Raw genomic sequence first — 21,517 nt, forward strand, 5'->3', positions numbered from 1 at the left:
AAACCAGCAGTGGGATACAGGGTGCTATGTTGCTGGAATGAATGGGCCAAAACTTGCATTGAATGCAAAGGCCAGGGTAACATAACCAAAGAGTGAGACTTGTATTTAATCGTGTTATCATTTGTTCTCAGATTTCAAAATTATTTCCTTGCAATATTTTGTTTTGTTATCAATACTTTTGGGTTGATGGTTTGCTTTCAATATCATTTTTGTTTGCAATACTACAGATGTTGTTCTTGACTTCAGAAGATTTGCTTGATATTAATGGCACAAAAGTAACTCACTCACTAAAGGATTGCACCATATAATAATACTATTACTCTATAAAATATGTTTAACAGGCAGTGACCTTCGTACAGCAGAACTATGCCATTGCCATTTGAACATGATCCATTATCCTGCCCCCAAAACATTTATTCTGTCCACTGTTCCACGAATGTCGCGCAAAATCGCACCCTTGTCCGGCATTTTATATTTTTAGATGTGGTCACCCTAATTCCACCAGTGAAAACATTGCTTCTGCAACATGTTAACACCATCTTTTCACATGTGTAGACCTCTCGGCTACTGGCCCAACGCTCCCAACCACCAGGCTACCTGCCACACCCAACCATCCAAGCAAACGCTCCTAGTCCCCCCAAATTCAATTTTCACGCAATTGATTTTCACATGTGAACTTGCAATTCCAACTTGTTAAAATTAGATATTCACATGTGAATATTTTTCACGTGAAGCTGCATATCCCATTTACACATTTTTTAAATGTGAAACTGCAATTCAAATGTGAGGTGAAAACAAGTTATTCTCCTCACATGTGAAAAGGTGGTGTTAACATGTGAGTTATAAATTGAATACATGTGAAAATACAGTTTTATGTGTGAAATTTAAGCTATTTCACATCTGAAAATGTCATTCCACATTTTTTGTAAGGTAATTCTTATAACAAAGCTAAATACTACATTGTAAAATCACAGGACTATATCATTGTGTGTGTGTGTGCGGGCCTCTAACCAGCTGGGCTGCATAAAGCTCTGCCTACACACGGCTCCACTCCTACACACTCAGACACTCTTATACAGTGATGAGTCACATGCCCCCTTTTTCCACATTTGTTCCCACTCCACCCTGTTGGGATACACCGACCACATACACACACTCACCGAGGACATACCGGTACATACAGTGCCTTCACTCCTTCACACAGATATTTGTACACAAAATGATACATTTCAAGTACATGATCTTTCTACACATTTGTTTCCATCACTGTGTCCTGACATTGAACCTAAGAAAGTTGTAGTATAGCCGAGCTCTTATGAGAACAGCGACCTCTTTATGTCTACAGTTCAGCAAGAGGACCAGTGTGTGACATCAGCAGCAATGTCTCCCTGCATTCTCATCAAGTGGCTGCCAGTCAATAGGTGACCACAAGACACAGCAGCTTAAAGACATGCTCCGGAACATTGTCGACTACTAAGTATTTTTTAAACCTCCTGCTTTGGGCTGGATGTGTCAATGTGTGGTTAATACATGCATAATCTATGAGCAGAATTACTGTCTTACCTCAATTAGCCATGAAATCCCTAGTTTGAAAGTGACCATTTTTATGGAAGCTGTGCTGCGCCGTTTACCCTACATTTTCCCCCATGTGGGCCAGCCCCCTAGCAATTCGAGTTCTAGCCAATGAGCTTCAGTCCCTCACCATTTGAGTGATAGCTAGCAAGATGCACAAACAGCATAGCGGGAGAGAGAGAGAGAGAGAGAGAGCAATTACATGGTGCACATATCTGCACATAGTGACGTAGTATGCAATTTTCAGGGACGCTTGTGAGCGCTACTTTCAACTACTGGCTAAAAAGTATACAAAAGTACTGGAGAATCTCTTTAATGACCTGAGATGTAATGAAGGGAGACAAGCGGGGGAGAGGGAGGGGGAATCAGTGTTTAAGAAACTCAATTAAAGAAGGAGGATGAGTTGAGAAAGGGAAGGCGATGGGCCGGAGGTAATTGTAGGGGAGTGAGCAGGATTTGGGAGGATGAGCAGTTTTGGGTTGGCAGAGCTGGCCACAGTGGTATAGAGCTGGCCACAGTGGGAAAACAGCATGGCCTAGTGGGGATGGACTGACAGAGAACTTGGGCTCTTCCTTCTCTTATGTTATAGAGGTAAAGCCAGTAGTTTTTCCAGACCATGTGATCTAACACCTACAGTGCCTTCAGAAAGTATTCTTACCCCTTGACTTATTCCGCATTTTGTTGTGTTACAGCCTGAATTCAAAATGTATTAAATATTTTTTTTCTTCTACAAATAATAACACATAATGACAGTGAAAACATGTTTTTAGAAAGTTTTGCAAATCTATTGAAAATGAAATACAGAAATATCTAATTTACGTAAGTATTCACACTCCTGAGTCAATACTTTGTAGAAGCACCTTTGGCAGCGATTACAGCTGTGAGTCTTTCTGGGTAAGTCTCTAAGAGCTTTCCACACCTGGGTGTGCAACATTTGCCTATTATTCTTTAGAAAATTCTTCAAGATCTGTAAAACTTGTTGTTGATCATTGCTAGACAACCATTTTCAGGTCTTACCATAGATTTTCAAGTAGATTTAGGTCAAAACTGTAACTCAGGCCACTCAGGAACATTCACTGTCTTCTTGGTAAGCAACTCCAGTGTAGATTTGGCCTTGTGTTTTAGCTTATTGTCCTACTGAAAGGTGAATTCATCTCTCTGGTGTAAAGCAGACTGAACCAGGTTTTCCTGTAGGTTTTTGCCTGTGCTTAGCTCCATTCCATAATTTTTTTTATCCTAAAAATCTCCCCAGTCCTTAACGATTACAAGCATACCTACAACATGATGCAGTCACCGCCAGGTGCGAAAATATGGCAAATGGTACTCAGTAATGTGTTTTATTGGATTTGCCCCAAACATAACACTCTGTATTTAGGACAAAAAATGAATTGCTTTGCCACATTTGTTAGCATTTTTTTTAGTGCCTTGTTGCAAACAGGATGCATGTTTTGGAATATTTTTAATCTGTACAGGCTTCCTTCTTTTCACTCTGTCAATTAGGTTAGTATTTTGTTGATCCTTCCTCAGTTTCTTCCTATCACAGCCATTCAACTCTAACTGTTTTAAAGTCACCATTGGCTTCATGGTGAAATCCCTGAGCTGTTTCCTTCCTCTCCGGCAACTGAGTTGGGAAGGACGCCTGTATCTTTGTAGTGACTGGATGTATTGATACACCATCGAAAGTGTCATTATTAACTTCACCATGCTAGATTTAATCAATTTTAAATTCAAGGTAACACAACAACATTCGGAAAGTGCTGGGGTATGAGTATTTTCTGAAGGCACTGTAGTTATAGGCCATAGACATCAGACAGTCCAACATCTTCATTTTATGCCCTTCGTTCAGATGGGATATTTGTGGAGAAATCTACCTCATCTAATTTAGTCTAAACTCAGTTACGTAGGAGGCAGAGTGCTGATCTCTATTAGACCATACAAAGGATAACTTGTTATTGAAATTGGGGCTGTTTGGTCATTGACTTAATGATCAACTCTCCAGTCAGGATTTGAGTCATACAACAACATTTAGAAAACTTAACTGCATAGTAGTGAACAGATGCACACTGAAGAAAACAAGCAACATTCAGTGTTTTAATGATACATTATCTACGGGATATTTTTGTGGATTGTCATTCAAGTACTCATATCCCAGGGGACCATGGCCTTTATTTCTATGACTTGTTGTTTATTTAATTCCTTGCAGATATCCAAGAATGTTACAAGGTGACCCTGCAACTGAACACAACACAGAACGGTGTGAAGAAGGCCAGTGCTGAGGATGCGGAGGAGGTGAGAAACTTAGAGAAAGGCCCGCTTCACTTTATCAGTCAAACTGTACACAATACAAAAATATGTAAACCGGATACCAGTTGTATGCCTTTACAAATACTCTATACATCTTACATAACGCACAAAATACTGTAGCGATCCTCACTTATATGAGCCACAATTCTCACCAAGTGGTTAAGACTATTGGCGCGATGCGTAGGATGTTTGCTTGCCTTTTACACCATTTGCTACATTGGTGTCAGAAGTGAGGAGAGATAGGGGGAAGAGAGAAAGTAGCGGTTGTAAGGGAGAGATAGAGAGTGAGTGATACGCAGAGAGAGTGAGAGAGAAAGTAGTTGTTGTCTGGGAGTGATAGATGAAGACAGACACCACATTAGTCAGTTCAGCAATGGTAACACCATGTGCTCATCATGGGCTGCTGATAACAATGTCACCCAGTCCTTACATTACAAGTGGTTGCAATCAAATCACATGGTCACTGACAGTAATATTTATAGACAAGCTCTGGAAAAATAACCACTGATAAATTTGGTAGAAAGCAGTGTAGGCTCCTCAGAGGAGGAAGGGGAGGACCAATTTAAATAGTGAAACATTACAAAAGTATACTCACGTCACCAAATAACTGATTAAAACACACTGTTTTGCAATTAAGGTCTACAGTAGCCTCAACAGCATCTTCTGGCTACATTGACTTCAATACAAACTTAGGAGGCTCATGGTTCTCCTCCCCTTCCATAGACTTACACAGTATTCATAACGACTTCCGGAGGACGGCCTCCAACCTATCAGAGCTCTTTCAGCATGAACTGATATGCTGTCCATCCATATGCTGTCCATCCAATCAAAGAATCAGAGAATGAAAGCATAAGCTACAGCTAGCTAGCACTGCAGTGCATAAAGTGTGGTGGGTAGTTGACTCAATGAGAGAGAAAGACTATAGTTGAAAAGTTTTGAACAAATTGTTTTCAAAAAATATGGACAAGCAGCATAGAGAGAGAGCTAGCTATATTTCGTTGTATTTTTTAAATTCTTAGTTAACCTTTCACTTACAGTACTTCTCTAGCTAATGTAGCTAATTTAGCCGACTCAACAACCTGACTCAAACCGAGAGGAATGCTATATATGTTAGCTAGCTGACTAAGGCTATCCAACACTGCAACTCTTCCAAGTCAAGGTGAGCTTTCGGTTGTATTAAGTCCAAAAAGCCAAGGGAAAAGGTGAGAGGAGGAGAGCAGGAATTGCGATGCGAGAAGGAATTACACAACGATCAAAGTGATTATGCTGTATGTGGCTGCTATGTAAATGAACTGTGTGTGCGGGTGATCAGGGGCGTATTCATTCTGACGATTCTGTTGCGAAACATTTATTAAGCATACACAAACGCAACAAAACGGGGGAAAGAAACACACCTTTCTATATAAGGTCCCACAGTTGACAGTGCACGTCAGAGCAGAAACTATACCATGAAGTCCAAGGAATCAAATCAAATCACATTTTAGTAGTCACATTCACCAAATACAACAGGTGTAGACTTTACAGTGAAATGCTTACTTACGAGCCCCTAACCAACAATGCAGTTTAAAAAATACGGATAAGAATCAGAAATAAAAGTAACAAGCAATTAAAGAGCAGCAGTAAAATAACAATAGTGAGACTATATACAAGGGGGTACCAGTACAGAGTCAATGTGCGGGGGCACTGGTTAGTTGAGGTAATATTTACATGTAGGTAGTTATTAAAGTGACTATGCATAGATGATAACAATGGAGGGTAGCAGCGGTGTAAAAGAGGGGGAGGAGGGGGGCAATGCAAATAGTTTGGGTAGCCATTTGATTAGGTGTTCAGGAGTCTTATGGTTTGTGGGTAGAAGCTGTTTAGAAGCCTCTTGGACCTAGACTTGGCACTCCGGTACCCCTTGCTGTGCGGTAGCAGAGAGAGCAGTCTATGACTAGGGTGGCTGGAGTCTTTGACAATTTTTAGAGCCTTTCTCTGACACCACCTGGTATAGAGGTCCTGAGTGGCAGGAAGCTTGGGCCCAGTGATGTACTGGGCGAAACGCACTAGAGGTCGACCAATTAATCGGAATGGCCGATTTTTTATTAGGGCCGATTTCAAGTTTTCATAACAATCGGAAATCGGTAATTTTGGACACTGATTTGGCCTATTATTATTTATATAAAAAAAAAAATAATGTTTACACCTTTATTTAACAGTTAAGATCACATTCTTATTTTCAATGACGGCCTAGGAACGGTGGGTTAACTGCCTTGTTCAGGGGCAGAACGACAGATTTTTATCTTGTCAGCAACCTTACAGTGAACTAGTCCAACGCTCTAACCACCTGCCTCTCATTGCACTCCACGAGGAGCCTGCCTGTTACGCGAATGCAGTAAGAAGCCAAGGTAAGTTGCTAGCTAGCATTAAACTTATCTTATAAAAAACAATCAATCAATCATAATCACTAGTTAACTACACATGGTTGATGATATTACTAGTTTATCTAGCGTGTCCTGCGTTGCGCATTCGCGAAAAAGGACTGTCGTTGCTCCAACGTGTACCTAACCATAAACATCAATGCCTTTCTTAAAATCAATACACAAGTATATATTTTTAAACCTGCATATTTAGTTAATATTGCCTGCTAACATTAATTTATTTGTGTCACTTCTCTTGCAACAGAGTCAGGGTATATGCAGCAGTTTGGGCCGCCTGGCTCGTTGCGAACTGTGTGAAGACTATTTCTTCCTAACAAAGACAGCCAACTTCACCAAACGAGGGATGATTTAACAGAAGCGCATTTGCGAAAAAAGCACAATCGTTGCATGACTGTACCTAACCATAAACATCAATGCCTTTCTTAAAATCAATACACAGAAGTATATATTTTTAAACCTGCATATTTAGCTAAAAGAAATCCAGGTTAGCAGGCAATATTAACCAGGTGAAATTGTGTCACTTCTCTTGCGTTCATTGCACGCAGAGTCAGGGTATATGCAACAGTTTGGGCCGCCTGGCTCGTTGCGAACTAATTTGCCAGAATTTTACGTAATTATGACATAACATTGAAGGTTGTGCAATGTAACAGGAATATTTAGACTTATGGATGCCACCCGTTAGATAAAATACGGAACGGTTCCGTATTTCACTGAAAGAATAAATGTTTTGTTTTCGAGATGATAGTTTCCGGATTCGACCATATTAATGACCTAAGGCTCGTATTTCTGTGTGTTATTATGTTATAATTAAGTCTATGATTTGATAGAGCAGTCTGACTGAGCGATGGTAGGCACCAGCAGGCTCGTAAGCGTTCATTCAATCAGCAATTTCATGCGTTTTGCCAGTAGCTTGTCGCTGTGCTTCAAGCATTGCGCTGTTTATGACTTCAAGCCTAACAACTCCTGAGATTAGGCTGGTGTAACCGATGTGAAATGGCTAGCTAGTTAGCGGGGTGCGCGCTAATTGCGTTTCAAACGTCACTCGCTCTGAGACTTGGAGTAGTTCCCCTTGCTCTGCATGGGTAACGCTGCTTCGAGGGTGGCTGTTGTTGATGTGTTCCTGGTTCGAGCTCAGGTAGGAGCGAGGAGAGGGACGGAAGCTATACTGTTACACTGGCAATACTAAAGTGCCTATAAGAACATCCAATAGTCAAAGGTATATGAAATACAAATGGTATAGAGAGAAATAGTCCTATAATTCCAATAATAACTACAACCTAAAACTTCTTACCTGGGAATATTGAAGACTCATGTTAAAAGGAACCACCAGCTTTCATATGTTCTCATGTTCTGAGCAAGGAACTTAAACGTTAGCTTTCTTACATGGCACATATTGCACTTTTACTTTCTTCTCCAACACTTTGTTTTTGCATTATTTAAACCAAATTGAACATGTTTCATTATTTATTGAGGCTAAATAGATTTTATTGATGTATTATATTAAGTTAAAATAAGTGTTCATTCAGTATTGTTGTCATTATTACAAATACATTTTAGATATTGTCTGATTAATCGGTATCCGCTTTTTTTGGTCCTCCAATAATCGATATCGCCGTTGAAAAATCATAATCGGTCGACCTCTAATACGCACCACCCTCTGTAGTGCCTTGCGGTCGGAGGCCGAGCAGTTGCCATACCAGGCAGTGATGCAACCAGTCAGGATGCTCTCGATGGTGCAGCTGTAGAACCTTTTGAGGATCTGAGGACCCATGCCAAATCTTTTGCGTCTCCTGAGGGGGAACCGGTTTTGTCGTGCCCTCTTCGACTGTCTTGCTGTGCTTGGACCATGTTAGTTTGTTGGTGATGTGGACACCAAGGAACTTGAAGCTTTCAAACTGCTCCACTGCAGCCCCGTCGATGAGAATGGGGGCGTGCTCGGGCCTCTTTTTCCTGTAGTCCACAATCATCTCCTTTGTCTTGATCACGTTGAGGGAGATTTTGTTGTCCTGGCACCACACGGCCAGGTCTCTGACCTCCTCCCTATAGGCTGTCTCGTCGTTGACGGTGATTAGGCCTACCGCTGTTGTGTCATCGGCAAACTTACTGATGGTGTTGGAGTCGTGCCTGGCCGTGCTGTCATGAGTGAACGGGGAGTACAGGAGGGGACTGTGAGCACGCACCCCTGAGGTGCACTTGTGTTGAGGATCAGCGTGGTGGATGTGTTGTTACCTACACTAACCACCTGGGGGCAGCCCGTCAGAAAGTCCAGGATCCAGTTGCAGAGGGAGGTGTTTAGTCCCAGGGTCCTTAGCTTGTTGATGAGCTTTGAGGACACTATGGTGTTGAACGCTGAGCTGTAGTCAATGAATAGAATTCTCACAAAGGTGTTCCTTTTCTCCATGTGGGAAAGGGCGGTGTGGAGTGCAATAGAGATTGCATCGTCTGTGGATCTGTTGGGTCAGTGCTTCCCGTAGATCTCCAAGATATACTGAACAAAAATATAAATGGAACATGCAACAATTTCAACGATTTTACTGAGTTACATTTCTTATTAGGAAATCAGTCAATTGAAATGAATTCATTAGGCCCTAATCTATGAATTTCGCGTGACTGGGCAGGGGCATCCCAATATTGGGATGAGTTTGGACGTCCGCAGGTGTTATTAAAATATGCAGATTAAAATGTTAAAACCTCCCAGGGCCCGGTCTTCCGGGAATTCATCAAGTAAAGTCTATTGGACATTTGGTTTCCGCGTTATAAATGTTTAATTTTTGTACATTTTTCTGCTGTACCAACCATTTCTCGTAAACGGAAAAGACTTGGAAGTAGAAACTCGTTGAGCACAGGTTTGGCCAAATGTACTTTTAGCCCAGAAACAAGATAGCCTCGAGGCCTCAACACTCTTTGAATTAATGCCCATTTTCTGGGATTAAAGGTCAAAATCCGTTAAGGCGGGTTTCGGAGCTCTATGTGATTTCTGTGATTTTCTGTTCTCACACACACAGTCAATGTGGAGTGACACATTGTGGGGCTTACAGACACACAGAGCCTGCAATAGTTACCTCCGTTCGAACCATCAAATAACCGTCAGACCTAGAGCCCTGAAACTTTATAAACCTGTACTATGGCTTAAGTCGGTAGTGCACGGTGAGTTATGTTGCTCTAGAATGTTCTCAGGCCGAGAAACAGCCTCGTCCATTTGCAATAACTTAAATTAATTTTTAACGCCGCGAAAATGACGACGCTTAGAAAAGTCCCAGAATCACAAGACTAGGTGCATTGAATCTGCCTCGGCCCATAGACCCTAAAGTTTCTGTCCGATGGCTCTTTCAGGGACCCCGTAGCAACTCCCGGAAAAAGTTAATTTTCAGCACTATTTAAGGTCGCTGCTTGGGCTCCGAATGACCTATCAAGCCGAAACTCGGGTTTCGCGGTCGCCTCAGCTAGGCCTACACATAATGTCAGAACTGGACCCGCAGCAAGAATGTAACTACGTGTTTTACGTTTTTTTTGATGGTTTAAACAGAAGGCGCTGTGTGAATTTTGGGCCGGCTCTGAAATATTTGATGGCTGGCTTCTAAACGAGTTGGACAAAGTGGGTTTAGTGTCAGTATGTATCAGTTTGGTGTCAGTATGATATCTTATTGAGTGATTGCTGACTTGATGGCAGTATAATATATTGGCATTGGACATTTTAATATTGCAAATGGACAGTGTACATTTCCAATGTATTTAATGAGGGATGGACAGGCTGAAATCAACACCAACGAGCGATGGAGAGGAACCACTATCACTGCTCGGCCATCCCGAGTTCAACGAGCCAGTCAATTGGGCATTTCTGCAGTATATTAGAGCATGTCCAATTCGTGATGGTAAATGCCCATTTTAAGACATTGCAAATGGACAGTTTCCATTTGTAATTGGACAGTGTCCATTACACATATGCTATATTGTCAGTGTGAACATGCTCTTCTGCAAGTTGACAGTGTCCATTGCCGCTGTATATCCATAAGGACTTCTATTGCGAAATGGACATGCTGAGTCAACATCAACAAGAAATTCTTACTTCCTATGATCAAACATGACAAATATACCTTATAGGTTGATTCAGAGCTTTACATAGTAATATATATCATTTGGTCGGTATATATGCCATTTGGGAATTTCTTATGCCATTTGGACATGGTTCACTGACTTGGGTTTGGAACCGAAGTTCCTATGATTATATATGGCAAATGTACATAACATCCTGATTTGGTACTTTCAATACTTATATATGCCATTTGGACATTTCTTATGCCATTTGGACATGGTTCACGCACTTTTGGGTACGGAAGCCAACTTCCTAAATGATCATATATGGCAAAGGGACAAAACATAGGTCTTATGGACAAACTCAATAAAATAAGACAAATGTATGTCGATACGGTTTCTACATATGTATAATTGACACAAGAAAATCGACCCAAAAAGCGCTTTTTATGAGGTTTAAAAATTTTCCCATATGAAAATCTACAGTGGAGTGCGCTCGCCACCTATGGGATTTTTGGTTTCTTACACTTTGTAATGTTCCGGTTGCAATATGGTTTTGCCCATTTTTGCCCATTATTTTTGATATGATTAACTTTTCTTTTGTTAAGACATTTTACTATTACTTAATCTGACTGTTCTTAATTGATGATTACTTAAACATTTGGTAAACCTATAGATTTTACATGTAAACTGGTTTGTCTACGACAGATTTTAAAAATGTATCAATTGACCAATTTGGCACATTTGGGTAGACTTGATCCAAATATTGTCCAGTATTGCAATGCTTTACTGGATCAATCTGAAACTTTGCGCACACACTGCTGCCATCTCGTGGCCAAAATCTAAATTGTGCCTAAACTGCAATATTATATTATGACCTTTCTCTTGCATTTCAAAGATGATGAAAAATTATTTTTTGAACATTTTATTTTTTGTTTGTATTATCTTTTACCAGATCTAATGTGTTATATTCTCCAACATTCACATTTCCACGAACTTCAAAGTGTTTCCTTTGAAATGGTATAAAGCACCTGCTTTTGTCATTAAACAAAGCATGTGTGACTATGTATGCTGATGATTCAACCATATACGCATCAGCAACCAAAACTAATGAAGTCACTGAAACCCTTAACAAAGAGTTGATATCTGTTTTGGAATGAGTGGCCAGTAATAAACTGGTCCTGAACATCTCTAAAACTAAGAGCATTGTATTTGGTACAAATCTTGTAATGAATGGTGTGGCTGTTGAACAAGTTGAGGTGACTAAATTACTTGCCTTTACTTTAGATTGTAAATTGTCATGGTCAAAACATATAGATTCAATGGTTGTAAGGATGGGGAGAGGTCTGTCCATAATAAGGAGATGATCTGCTTTTTTGACACCACACTCCAAAAGCAAGTTCTCCAGGCTTTAGTTTAGTCTTATCTTGATTATTGTCCAGTCGTGTGGTCGAGTGCTGCAAGGAAAGATCCAGTTAAGCTGCAGCTGGCCCAGAACATAGTGGCACAGCTTCATTGTAATCAGAGGGCTGATATAAATACTATGCACGCCAGTCTCTCTTGGCTAAGAGTTGAGGAGAGACTGACTGCATCACTTTTTATAAGAAACATTAATGTGTTAAATCCCAAATGTGTTTGCTCAGTCAACTTAGACAGAGCTCTGACACATACACTTACCCCACCAGACATGCCACCAGGGGTCTTTTCACAGTCCCCACATCCAGAACAAATTCAAGAAAGCTTACAGTATTATATAGAGCCATTATTGCATGGAACTCCGTTCCATATCATATTGCTCAAATAAACAGGTTTCAAAAAAACAGATAAAGCAACAACTTACGGCACAACGCCCCTACCCTATTTGACCTAGATTGTTTGTGTGTATGTATTGATATGTAGGCTACATGTGCCTTTTTTTTAATGTAGTTCTGTCCTTGAGCTTTTCTTGTCTATTAATGTTCTGTATTGTTTCATGTTTTGTGTGGACCCCAGGAAGAGTAGCTGTTGTAGCGAAATGCTTGTGTTTCTAACTCCTACAGGGCAGTAATACAATACCGATACAATATCAATACACAAATAATCCAGAAAAATACCAAAACAATAAATAAATGCATCCCCTATATAGTAAGCATGTATCCAAAATTAAGTTGCTGGGGTCTTTTTTGATGGGGATGGGTTACACTGCTCTGCTAAAATATTGTTGGCCAATACAATACTGAAATACTGTAATATATGCCATTTACGCAGCAGACACTTTCCACACATATTAGTATGTGTCTCCAGTGGGAATCGAGCCCACAACTCTGGTGTTGCTAATGCCATGCTCTTATGAACTGACACACGTACAGGACCACTAAAATACATAAGTACAATACTGTAAAATACAATACACAATTACAATACAGGTCCCCATGAGTGTATCACCCTCCTTTAGACCATGGATGAGGCATGCAATGATTTTCAATACAGACCTGTCAGACTTGAATTCGCCATGCCAAAAGGTTTTACCCCAGACGCATGAACAATGAGGATATTTACTGTGATTTGGATGACAACCTATGGCCAAATGCTTAAGACAGGCTTGATGAAAACTAGTGCCTGCTAAACATTGTTTCGTTTTTTCCCCCACTTCTTTCATTTTAGTGTTTTATCTGTCGGCTCTGTGTTTTAACTCAGGCTCTGTGTGTAGTTAATCCGACCCTCTCTGCCTAGTCGTCGCCATTTTTACCTGCTGTTGCTGTGTTAGCTGACTAGCTGCTGTTATCTCACCTGTTGTTTTAGCTAGCTCTCCCAATCAAGACCTGCAATCACTTTATGCCTTACTGTATGTCTCTGCCAAATATCAATATGCCTTGTATACTGTTGTTCAGGCTAGTTATCATAGTTATCATTGTTTTGGTTTGCAATGGACCCCGTAGTTCCACTCTCCGTACCTCTGATACCCCCTTCGTCCCACCTCCCACACATGCGGTGACCTCACCCATTGAGACCAGCATGTCCAGAGATACAACCTCTCTTATCATCACCCAGTGCCTGGGCTTGCCTCCGCTGTACCCGTGCCCCACCATACCCCTGTCTGCACATTATGCCCAGAATCTATTCTACCACGGCCATAAATCTGCTCCTTTTATTCCTTGTCTCCAACGCTCTAGGCGACCAGTTTTGATAGCCTTTAGCCACACCCTCATCCTACTACTCCTCTGTTCCTCGGGTGATGTGGAGGTTAACCCAGGCCCTGCATGTCCCCAGGCACCCTCATTTGTTGACTTCTGTGATCGAAAAAGCCTTGGCCTCATGCATGTCAACATCAGAAGCCTCCTCCCTAAGTTTGTCTTACTCACCGCTTTAGCACACTCTGCCAACCCTGATGTCCTTGCCGTGTCTGAATCCTGGCTTAGGAAGGCCACCAAAAATTCTGAGATTTCCATACCCAACTATAACACTTTCCGTCAAGATAGAACTGCCAAAGGGGGAGGAGTTGCAATCTACTGCAGAGATAGCCTGCAAAGTTCTGTCATACTTTCCAGGTCTATGCCCAAACAGTTCGAACTTCTAATTTTAAAAATTAATCTCTCCAGAAATAAGTATCTCACTGTTGCCGCCTGCTACCGACCCCCCTCAGCTCCCAGCTGTGCCCTGGACACCATCTGTGAATTGATCGCTCCCCATCTAGCTTCTGAGTTTGTTCTGTTAGGTGACCTAAACTGGGATATGCTTAACACCCCGGCAGTCCTACAATCTAAGCTAGATGCCCTCAATCTCACACAAATCATCAAGGAACCTACCAGGTACAACCCTAAATCCGTCAGCATGGGCACCCTAATAGACATTATCCTGACCAACCTGCCCTCCAAATACACCGCTGCTGTCTTCAATCAAGATCTCAGCGATCACTGCCTCATTGCCTGTATCCGCTGCGGGTCCGCGGTCAAACGACCACCCCTCATCACTATCAAACGCTCCCTAAAACACTTCTGCGAGCAGGCCTTTCTAATCGACCTGGCCCGGGTACCCTGGATGGATATTGACCTCATCCCGTCAGTTGAGGATGCCTGGTCATTCTTTAAAAGTTACTTCCTCACCATATTAGACAAGCATGCTCCGTTCAAAAAATGCAGAACTAAGAACAGATATAGCCCTTGGTTCACTCCAGACCTGACTGCCCTCGACCAGCACAAAAACATCCTGTGGCGAACTGCAATAGCATCGAAGAGCCCACGCGATATGCAACTGTTCAGGAAAGTCAGGAACCAATACACGCAGTCAGTCAGGAAAGCAAAGGCCAGCTTTTTCAAGCAGAAATTTGCATCCTGTAGCTCTAACTCCAAAAAGTTCTGGGATACTGTAAAGTCCATGGAGAACAAGAGCACCTCCTCCCAGCTGCCCACTGCACTGAGGCTAGGTAACACGGTCACCACCGATAAATCCGTGATGATCGAAGACTTCAACAAGCATTTCTCAATGGCTGGCCATGCCTTCCTCCTGGCGACTCCAACCTTGGCCAACAGCCCCCCCCCCCCCGCTGCTACTCGCCCAAGCCTCCCCAGCTTCTCCTTTACCCAAATCCAGATAGCAGATGTTCTGAAAGAGCTGGAAAACCTGGACCCATACAAATCAGCTGGGCTTGACAATCTGGACCCCCTATTTCTGAAACTGTCCGCCGCCATTGTCGCACCCCCTATTACCAGCCTGTTCAACCTCTCCTTCGTATCATCTGAGATCCCCAAGGATTGGAAAGCTGCCGCGGTTATCCCCCTCTTCAAAGGGGGAGACACCCTGGACCCAAACTGTTACAGACCTATATCCATCCTGCCCTGCCTATCTAAGGTCTTCGAAAGCCAAGTCAACAAACAGATCACTGACCATCTCGAATCCCACCGTACCTTCTCCGCTGTGCAATCCGGTTTCCGAGCCGGTCACGGGTGCACTTCAGCCACGCTCAAGGTACTAAATGATATCATAACCGGCATCGATAAAAGACAGTACTGTGCTGCCGTCTTCATCGACCTGGCCAAGGCTTTCGACTCTGTCAATCACCATATTCTTATCGGCAGACTCAGTAGCCTCGGTTTTTCTAATGACTGCCTTGCCTGGTTCACCAACTACTTTGCAGACAGAGTTCAGTGTGTCAAATCGGAGGGCATGTTGTCCGGTCCTCTGGCAGTCTCTATGGGGGTACCACAGGGTTCAATTCTCGGGCCGACTCTTTTCTCTGTATATATCAATGATGTTGCTCTTGCTGCGGGCGATTCCCTGATCCACCTCTACGCAGACGACACCATTCTGTATACTTCTGGCCCTTCTTTGGACACTGTGATAACCAACCTCCAAACGAGCTTCAATGCCATTCAACACTCCTTCCGTGGCCTCCAACTGCTCTTAAACGCTAGTAAAACCAAATGCATGCTCTTCAACCGTTCGCTGCCTGCACCCGCACGCCCGACTTGCATCACCACCCTGGACGGTTCTGACCTAGAATATGTGGACATCTATAAGTACCTAGGTGTCTGGCTAGACTGCAAACTCTCCTTCCAGACTCATATCACACATCTCCAATCCAAAATCAGATCTAGAGTCAGCTTTCTATTTCGCAACAGAGCCTCCTTCACTCACGCCGCCAAACTTACCCTAGTAAAACTGACTATCCTACCGATCCTCGACTTCGGCGATGTCATCTACAAAATGGCTTCCAATACTCTACTCAGCAAACTGGATGCAGTTTATCACAGTGCCATTCGTTTTGTTACTAAAGCACCTTATACGACCCACCACTGCGACCTGTATGCCCTAGTCGGCTGGCCCTCGCTACATGTTCGCCGTCAGACCCACTGGCTCCAGGTCATCTACAAGGCTATGCTAGGTAAAGTGCCGCCTTATCTCAGTTCACTGGTCACGATGGCTACACCCACCCGTAGCACGCGCTCTAGCAGGTGTATCTCACTGATCATCCCTAAAGCCAAAACCTCATTTGGACGCCTTTCCTTCCAGTTCTCTGCTGCCTGCGACTGGAACGAATTGCAAAAATCTCTGAAGTTGGAGACTTTTATCTCCCTCAACAACTTTAAACATCTGCTATCCGAGCAGCTAACCGATCGCTGCAGCTGTACATAGTCCATCGGTATATAGCCCACCCAATTTACCTACCTCACCCCCCCCATACTGCTTTTATTTCCTTTTCTGCTTTTTTTGCACACCAGTATCTCTACTTGCACATGACCATCTGATGATTTACCACTCCAGTGTTAATCTGCTAAATTGTAATTATCTGATTTATTGCCTACCTCCTCATGCCTTTTGCACACATTGTATATAGATTCTCTTTTTTTCTTTTTTCTACCATGTTATTGACTTGTTTATTGTTTACTCCATGTGTAACTCTGTGTTGTTGTCTGTTCACACTGCTATGCTTTATCTTGGCCAGGTCGCAGTTGCAAATGAGAACTTGTTCTCAACTAGCCTACCTGGTTAAATAAAGGTAAAATAAAATAAATAAAAATAAATTTGATTACATTGTGAAAGCTGTCTTCAGTGATGAAACCTTTTTGATCACACATGGGATAGAAATTATGGAAATGTTATGTTAAGTCAATTTTAATTGGTAGTGCACGTGTATTGCCTAATGTGGAAACAGTGTAATGTACTGCAATTTACAGTACTGTATCATATTTCATTCAAAGGGCAATTTTAAAACATGCATCTTAGTGCTGAGCGCTTAGTGCTTTTTTAGGTCGGTTTGATAATTTTTTTTAAATCACGGATTTCGATTATGTAATGCACTATGCATTACGTGAGTTGAATTCTGTAACATCACAGAATAAAACCATTTAATAATTTGTGACCGACCGGCTCGATTCGTTCTTATGTAGCAACATTTTAAATTGTGTTTTTTACATTGGATGCAAGTAGAGACTCAGAGCTAGAAAATGGTCTATAATACACTACAATTGACGAACAATGGGAAAGTAATTCTGCTTTGAAAGTTGATAAACTTGTAACCTCACTTTTGAGAAAATTGCCCTTGAATGTTTTGGTAAACCTACCGGAGAGCTCTTCTTTGTCTACACCGATTCAGCATCGTTCACACCCTCTTAAGCCTTAGCCCAACCCACCTCTTTAAGGATTCACTTGTGAGGCCATGTACTAAACAACCAAAGATTTCAAGATTAAAGGCTGGTTTATACTATGGGTGTGTTCGTAAATGAAATCTGGAGTGCCAGAGTGTGCCCAGAGTGCACTCTGGGCATTCATAAACTCAGAGCGTTGTCAGATTGTCTGTTTGTAAATTCTGAGCTTTTCGCTCTCAGAGCGTTCAGAGCGCACACTGGACGCTCTGGCTGAGGGGTAGGGTTGATCCAAGCATTCTGACCTCACAGCGGTCAGAATGCTCCCAAGCTAACGTTGGCTAGCTTGCTAGCTACTTCCAGACACAAATGAGAGAACAGCTAACTCTGACCATTTTACTCGCACTAACAGAGCTGGTTAGGCTGTTTTTATGTTATAAAGAGCATTGGTGACTAACCGTGCTGCTGGCAAAAATTTAATTACGCCTTTTAGCCGACGTTTACTGACACCGGACATATTCAACAGGTGTTGAGAATTCGTAAATTCGTCAGTTATTCTGCGAATTTACCAGCTATGTCTATCGACAGTTGTCGCAGTGACATCATGAACATTCTATTGAAATGGTTACTTGCATAGTGGACTCTCTTGTTTAGACATGTAGCTAGCTAGCTAATAATAATAATCCCAACTCATAACGTTACTACCCTGCATGAATCTGCAGGTACCTAACCAACCAGGTTCAATGTTAGCTAGCTAGCTAAAATTAGGCTATAACTAGCAATGCAAATGGCTCTGAGATACGTGTATGATCTGTGTAGTAATATTATTCGTAACGTTAGCTAGCGAGCCAGCCACCTGCTAGCTAACAGTACGCTTTAACTTGAAATGAAAACGACTTTCTGACAAAATTAGAAATGTGTAATATCTGAAAATGTAGCTAGATAGACTATCTTACATGGATGAACGCTTCTCCCTCTCTGTCACAGATGCCATGGGGGCCCTTAGTTTGAAGATGTAATCCAGAGACAGGTGTTTTATACAACAGCCTTCTGTGTGTTTTCTTTTCGACTCCCTGTGCATATTTGCAATCAAACGCCAGAATTTTCTCAATCTCCTTAGCTATCATACACTAATGCCACTGGGCATTCCTCTGATTTCAAAACTCGGTCCTCCAGAAAGTGGAGAGCAACACTTTTGCATTTCTACTATGTGATATCTTTCAAGAATGCCACGTTAGAAATTATTTACGACACATACTGACCAGCTGTAACGCTCGTCGGAAGGATGAGACCAAGGTGCAGCGTGGGACGTGTTCATGATTCTTTATTAAATCCGAACTCCAAACAAAACAACAAAAGAACAACGAACGTCACGTTCCGTAGGCTACGCAGAGCTAACAAAAAACAACATCCCACAACCTAAGGTGGCAAAACAGGCTGCCTAAGTATGATTCCCAATCAGAGACAACGATAGACAGCTGTCCCTGATTGAGAACCATACCCGGCCAAAACATAGAACACAAAACATAGAAATAAAGAACATAGAATGCCCACCCAAATCAAACCCTGACCAAACCAAATAGAGACATAAAAGGCTCTCTAAGGTCAGGGCGTGACAGTACCCCCCCCCCCCCAAGGTGCGGACCCCGGCCGCAAAACCTGAACCTATAGGGGAGGGTCTGGGTGGGCATCTATCCGCGGTGGCGGCTCTGGTGCGGGACGTAGACCCCGTTCCACCTCTGGCTCGGGGACCCTCGTCGTGGGCCCCGGACCGGTGACCCTCGTCGCTGGAGGCTCCGGACCGGGGACCGTCGCTGGAGGCTTTGTGCCATGGATCCTCGCTGGAGGCTCCGGGCCATGGATCATCACTGGAGGCTTCGTGCCATGGATCATCACTGGAGGCTTTGTGCCATGGATCATCACTGGGCCGTGGAGACGCACTGGAGGTATGGAGAGCAGAGCTGGCACAACCTGTCCTGGCTGGGTGCTCCCCCTAGCCCGGCAACTGCGGGGTGCTTGCACAGGACGTACTGAGCTGTGGACACGCACCGGAGACACAGTTCGCAGAGCCGGCGCAGGATATCCTGGACCGAAGAGACGCACTGGAGGCCAGATGCGCTGAGCCGGCATCATCCGTCCTGGCTGGATGCTCACTCTAGCCCGGCCGATGCGGGGAGCTGGAATGTAGCGCACCGGGCTATGAGTGCGCACTGGAGACACACTGCGCAGAGCCGCATAACATGGGGCCTGACTAGTCACACTCTCCCCACGGTAAGCACGAGGAGTTGGCTCAGGTCTCCAACCTGACTCAGCCAATCTCCTCGTGTGCCCCCCCCAAAACATTTTTGGGGAGTGGCTTCTCGGGCTTCCGTGCTAGCCGTGTCCCCTCGTAACGCTGGACCCCCTTTCTAGCTGCCTCCGCCTTCCTAGCTGCTTCCACCTGTTCCCATGGGAGGCGATCCCTTCCGGCCAGGATCTCCTCCCACGTCCAGGATCCTTTGCCGTCCAGGATGTCCTCCCATGTCCAGTCCTCCTTACCACGCTGCTTGGTCCGTTTGTGGTGGGATGTTCTGTAACGCTCGTCAAAAGGATGAGACCAAGGTGCAGCGTGGTACATGTTCATGATTCTTTATTAAATCCGAACTCCAAACAAAACAACAAAAGAACAACGAACGTCGCGTTCCGTAGGCTACGCAGTGCTAACAAAAAACACCCGACAACCTAAGGTGGCAAAACAGGCTGCCTAAGTATGATTCCCAATCAGAGACAACGATAGACAGCTGTCCCTGATTGAGAACCATACCCGGCCAAAACCTAGAAACACAAAACCTAGAAATAAAGAACATAGAATGCCCACCCAAATCACACCCTGACCAAACCAAATAGAGACATAAAAAGGCTCTCTAAGGTCAGGGCGTGACACCAGCTCATGTTATAGACAGAAGTGTGTTTCATGGCAGACCATTCCGAACTCATCTCTCAGCACGTCCAGCCTACCCATTATCTCAGCCAATCATGGCTAGCGGGAAGTTTCTTATTTTTTTAGTGGCTAAACCAACTAGGCTCGTAATTTAACATTATTATTAGTATTTACAGATGGCATACCAGTTTGTTATTAAGGCACATGAAAGTTCACATGTTCCAGAAGGCATTTCTGCCAAAAAATGCATTTTGAGTTTAAAAAAAGTTTATGTTGAAATGGCTCTCCTGTGAAGTAGTGACGCGTGACATACGCATACTGAAATAAGTCACAATTGGTTGTGACTACCCATTATCAACCATCATTTATTCACATTACTTTACTTTAATAAAACATTTCAGTTGGAATGAAATAATAGAGATCCACAACAAGTCATCATCTCATCTCTATAGAACTGCTGCCCCTGCTGTCTGCCAGAATCACAGTTTTAGTAGATGAATACCAACTATCAATTACCTAGATCAGGGATGGGAAACTGCCGTCATGCAGCCTGTGGCCCCCCTTTTGTAGGCCCGCAGATCAATATATACAGTACATTCGGAAAGTATTCAGAACCCTTGACTTTTTCCACATTTTGTTACGTAACAGCCTTATTCTAAAATTGATTAAATGTTTTTTTCCCCTCATCAATCTACACACAATACCCGATAATGACAAAGCAAAAACAGTTTTTTAGATATTTTTGCAAATGTAAAACAAAAAAACAACACGGAAATATTACATTTACATATGTATTCAGACCCTTTACTCAGTACTTTGTTGAAGCACCTTTGGCAGCGATTACAGCCTCAAGTCTTATTGGGTATGATGCTACACGCTTGGCACACCTGTATTTGAGGCGTTTCTCCCATTCTTCTCTGCACATCCTCTCAAGATCTGTCAGGTTGGATGGGGCGCGTCGCTGCTCAGCTATTTTCAGGTCTCTCCAGAGATGTTCGATCGGGTTCAAGTCTGGGCTCTGGCTGGGCCACTCAAGGACATTCGGAGACTTGTCCCGAAGCCACTCCCGCGTTGTCTTGGCTCTGTGCTTAGAGTCGTTGTTCTGTTGGAAGGTCAACCTTCGCCACAGTCTGAAGTCCTGAGCGCTCTGGAGCAAGTTTTCATCAAGGATCTCTCTGTACTTTGCTCCGTTCATCTTTCCCTCGATC

At 43.1% G+C, this 21,517-nt stretch overlaps 1 protein-coding gene across 2 annotated transcripts in view; it reads left to right on the forward strand.

The window, feature by feature from the left end:
- Positions 1-21,517, forward strand: part of LOC139574308 (disks large homolog 3-like) — a 141,599-nt gene that overhangs the window by 8,559 nt on the left and 111,523 nt on the right. For both annotated transcript variants that reach the window (XM_071398764.1, XM_071398765.1), the window contains exon 3: positions 3,776-3,861. In XM_071398764.1, the coding sequence (XP_071254865.1) occupies positions 3,776-3,861 (86 nt within the window). The remainder of the gene's footprint in view (positions 1-3,775; positions 3,862-21,517) is intronic.

This window comes from Salvelinus alpinus, chromosome 4, assembly GCF_045679555.1.
Source record: "Salvelinus alpinus chromosome 4, SLU_Salpinus.1, whole genome shotgun sequence".
Classification (NCBI taxonomy): domain Eukaryota; kingdom Metazoa; phylum Chordata; class Actinopteri; order Salmoniformes; family Salmonidae; genus Salvelinus; species Salvelinus alpinus.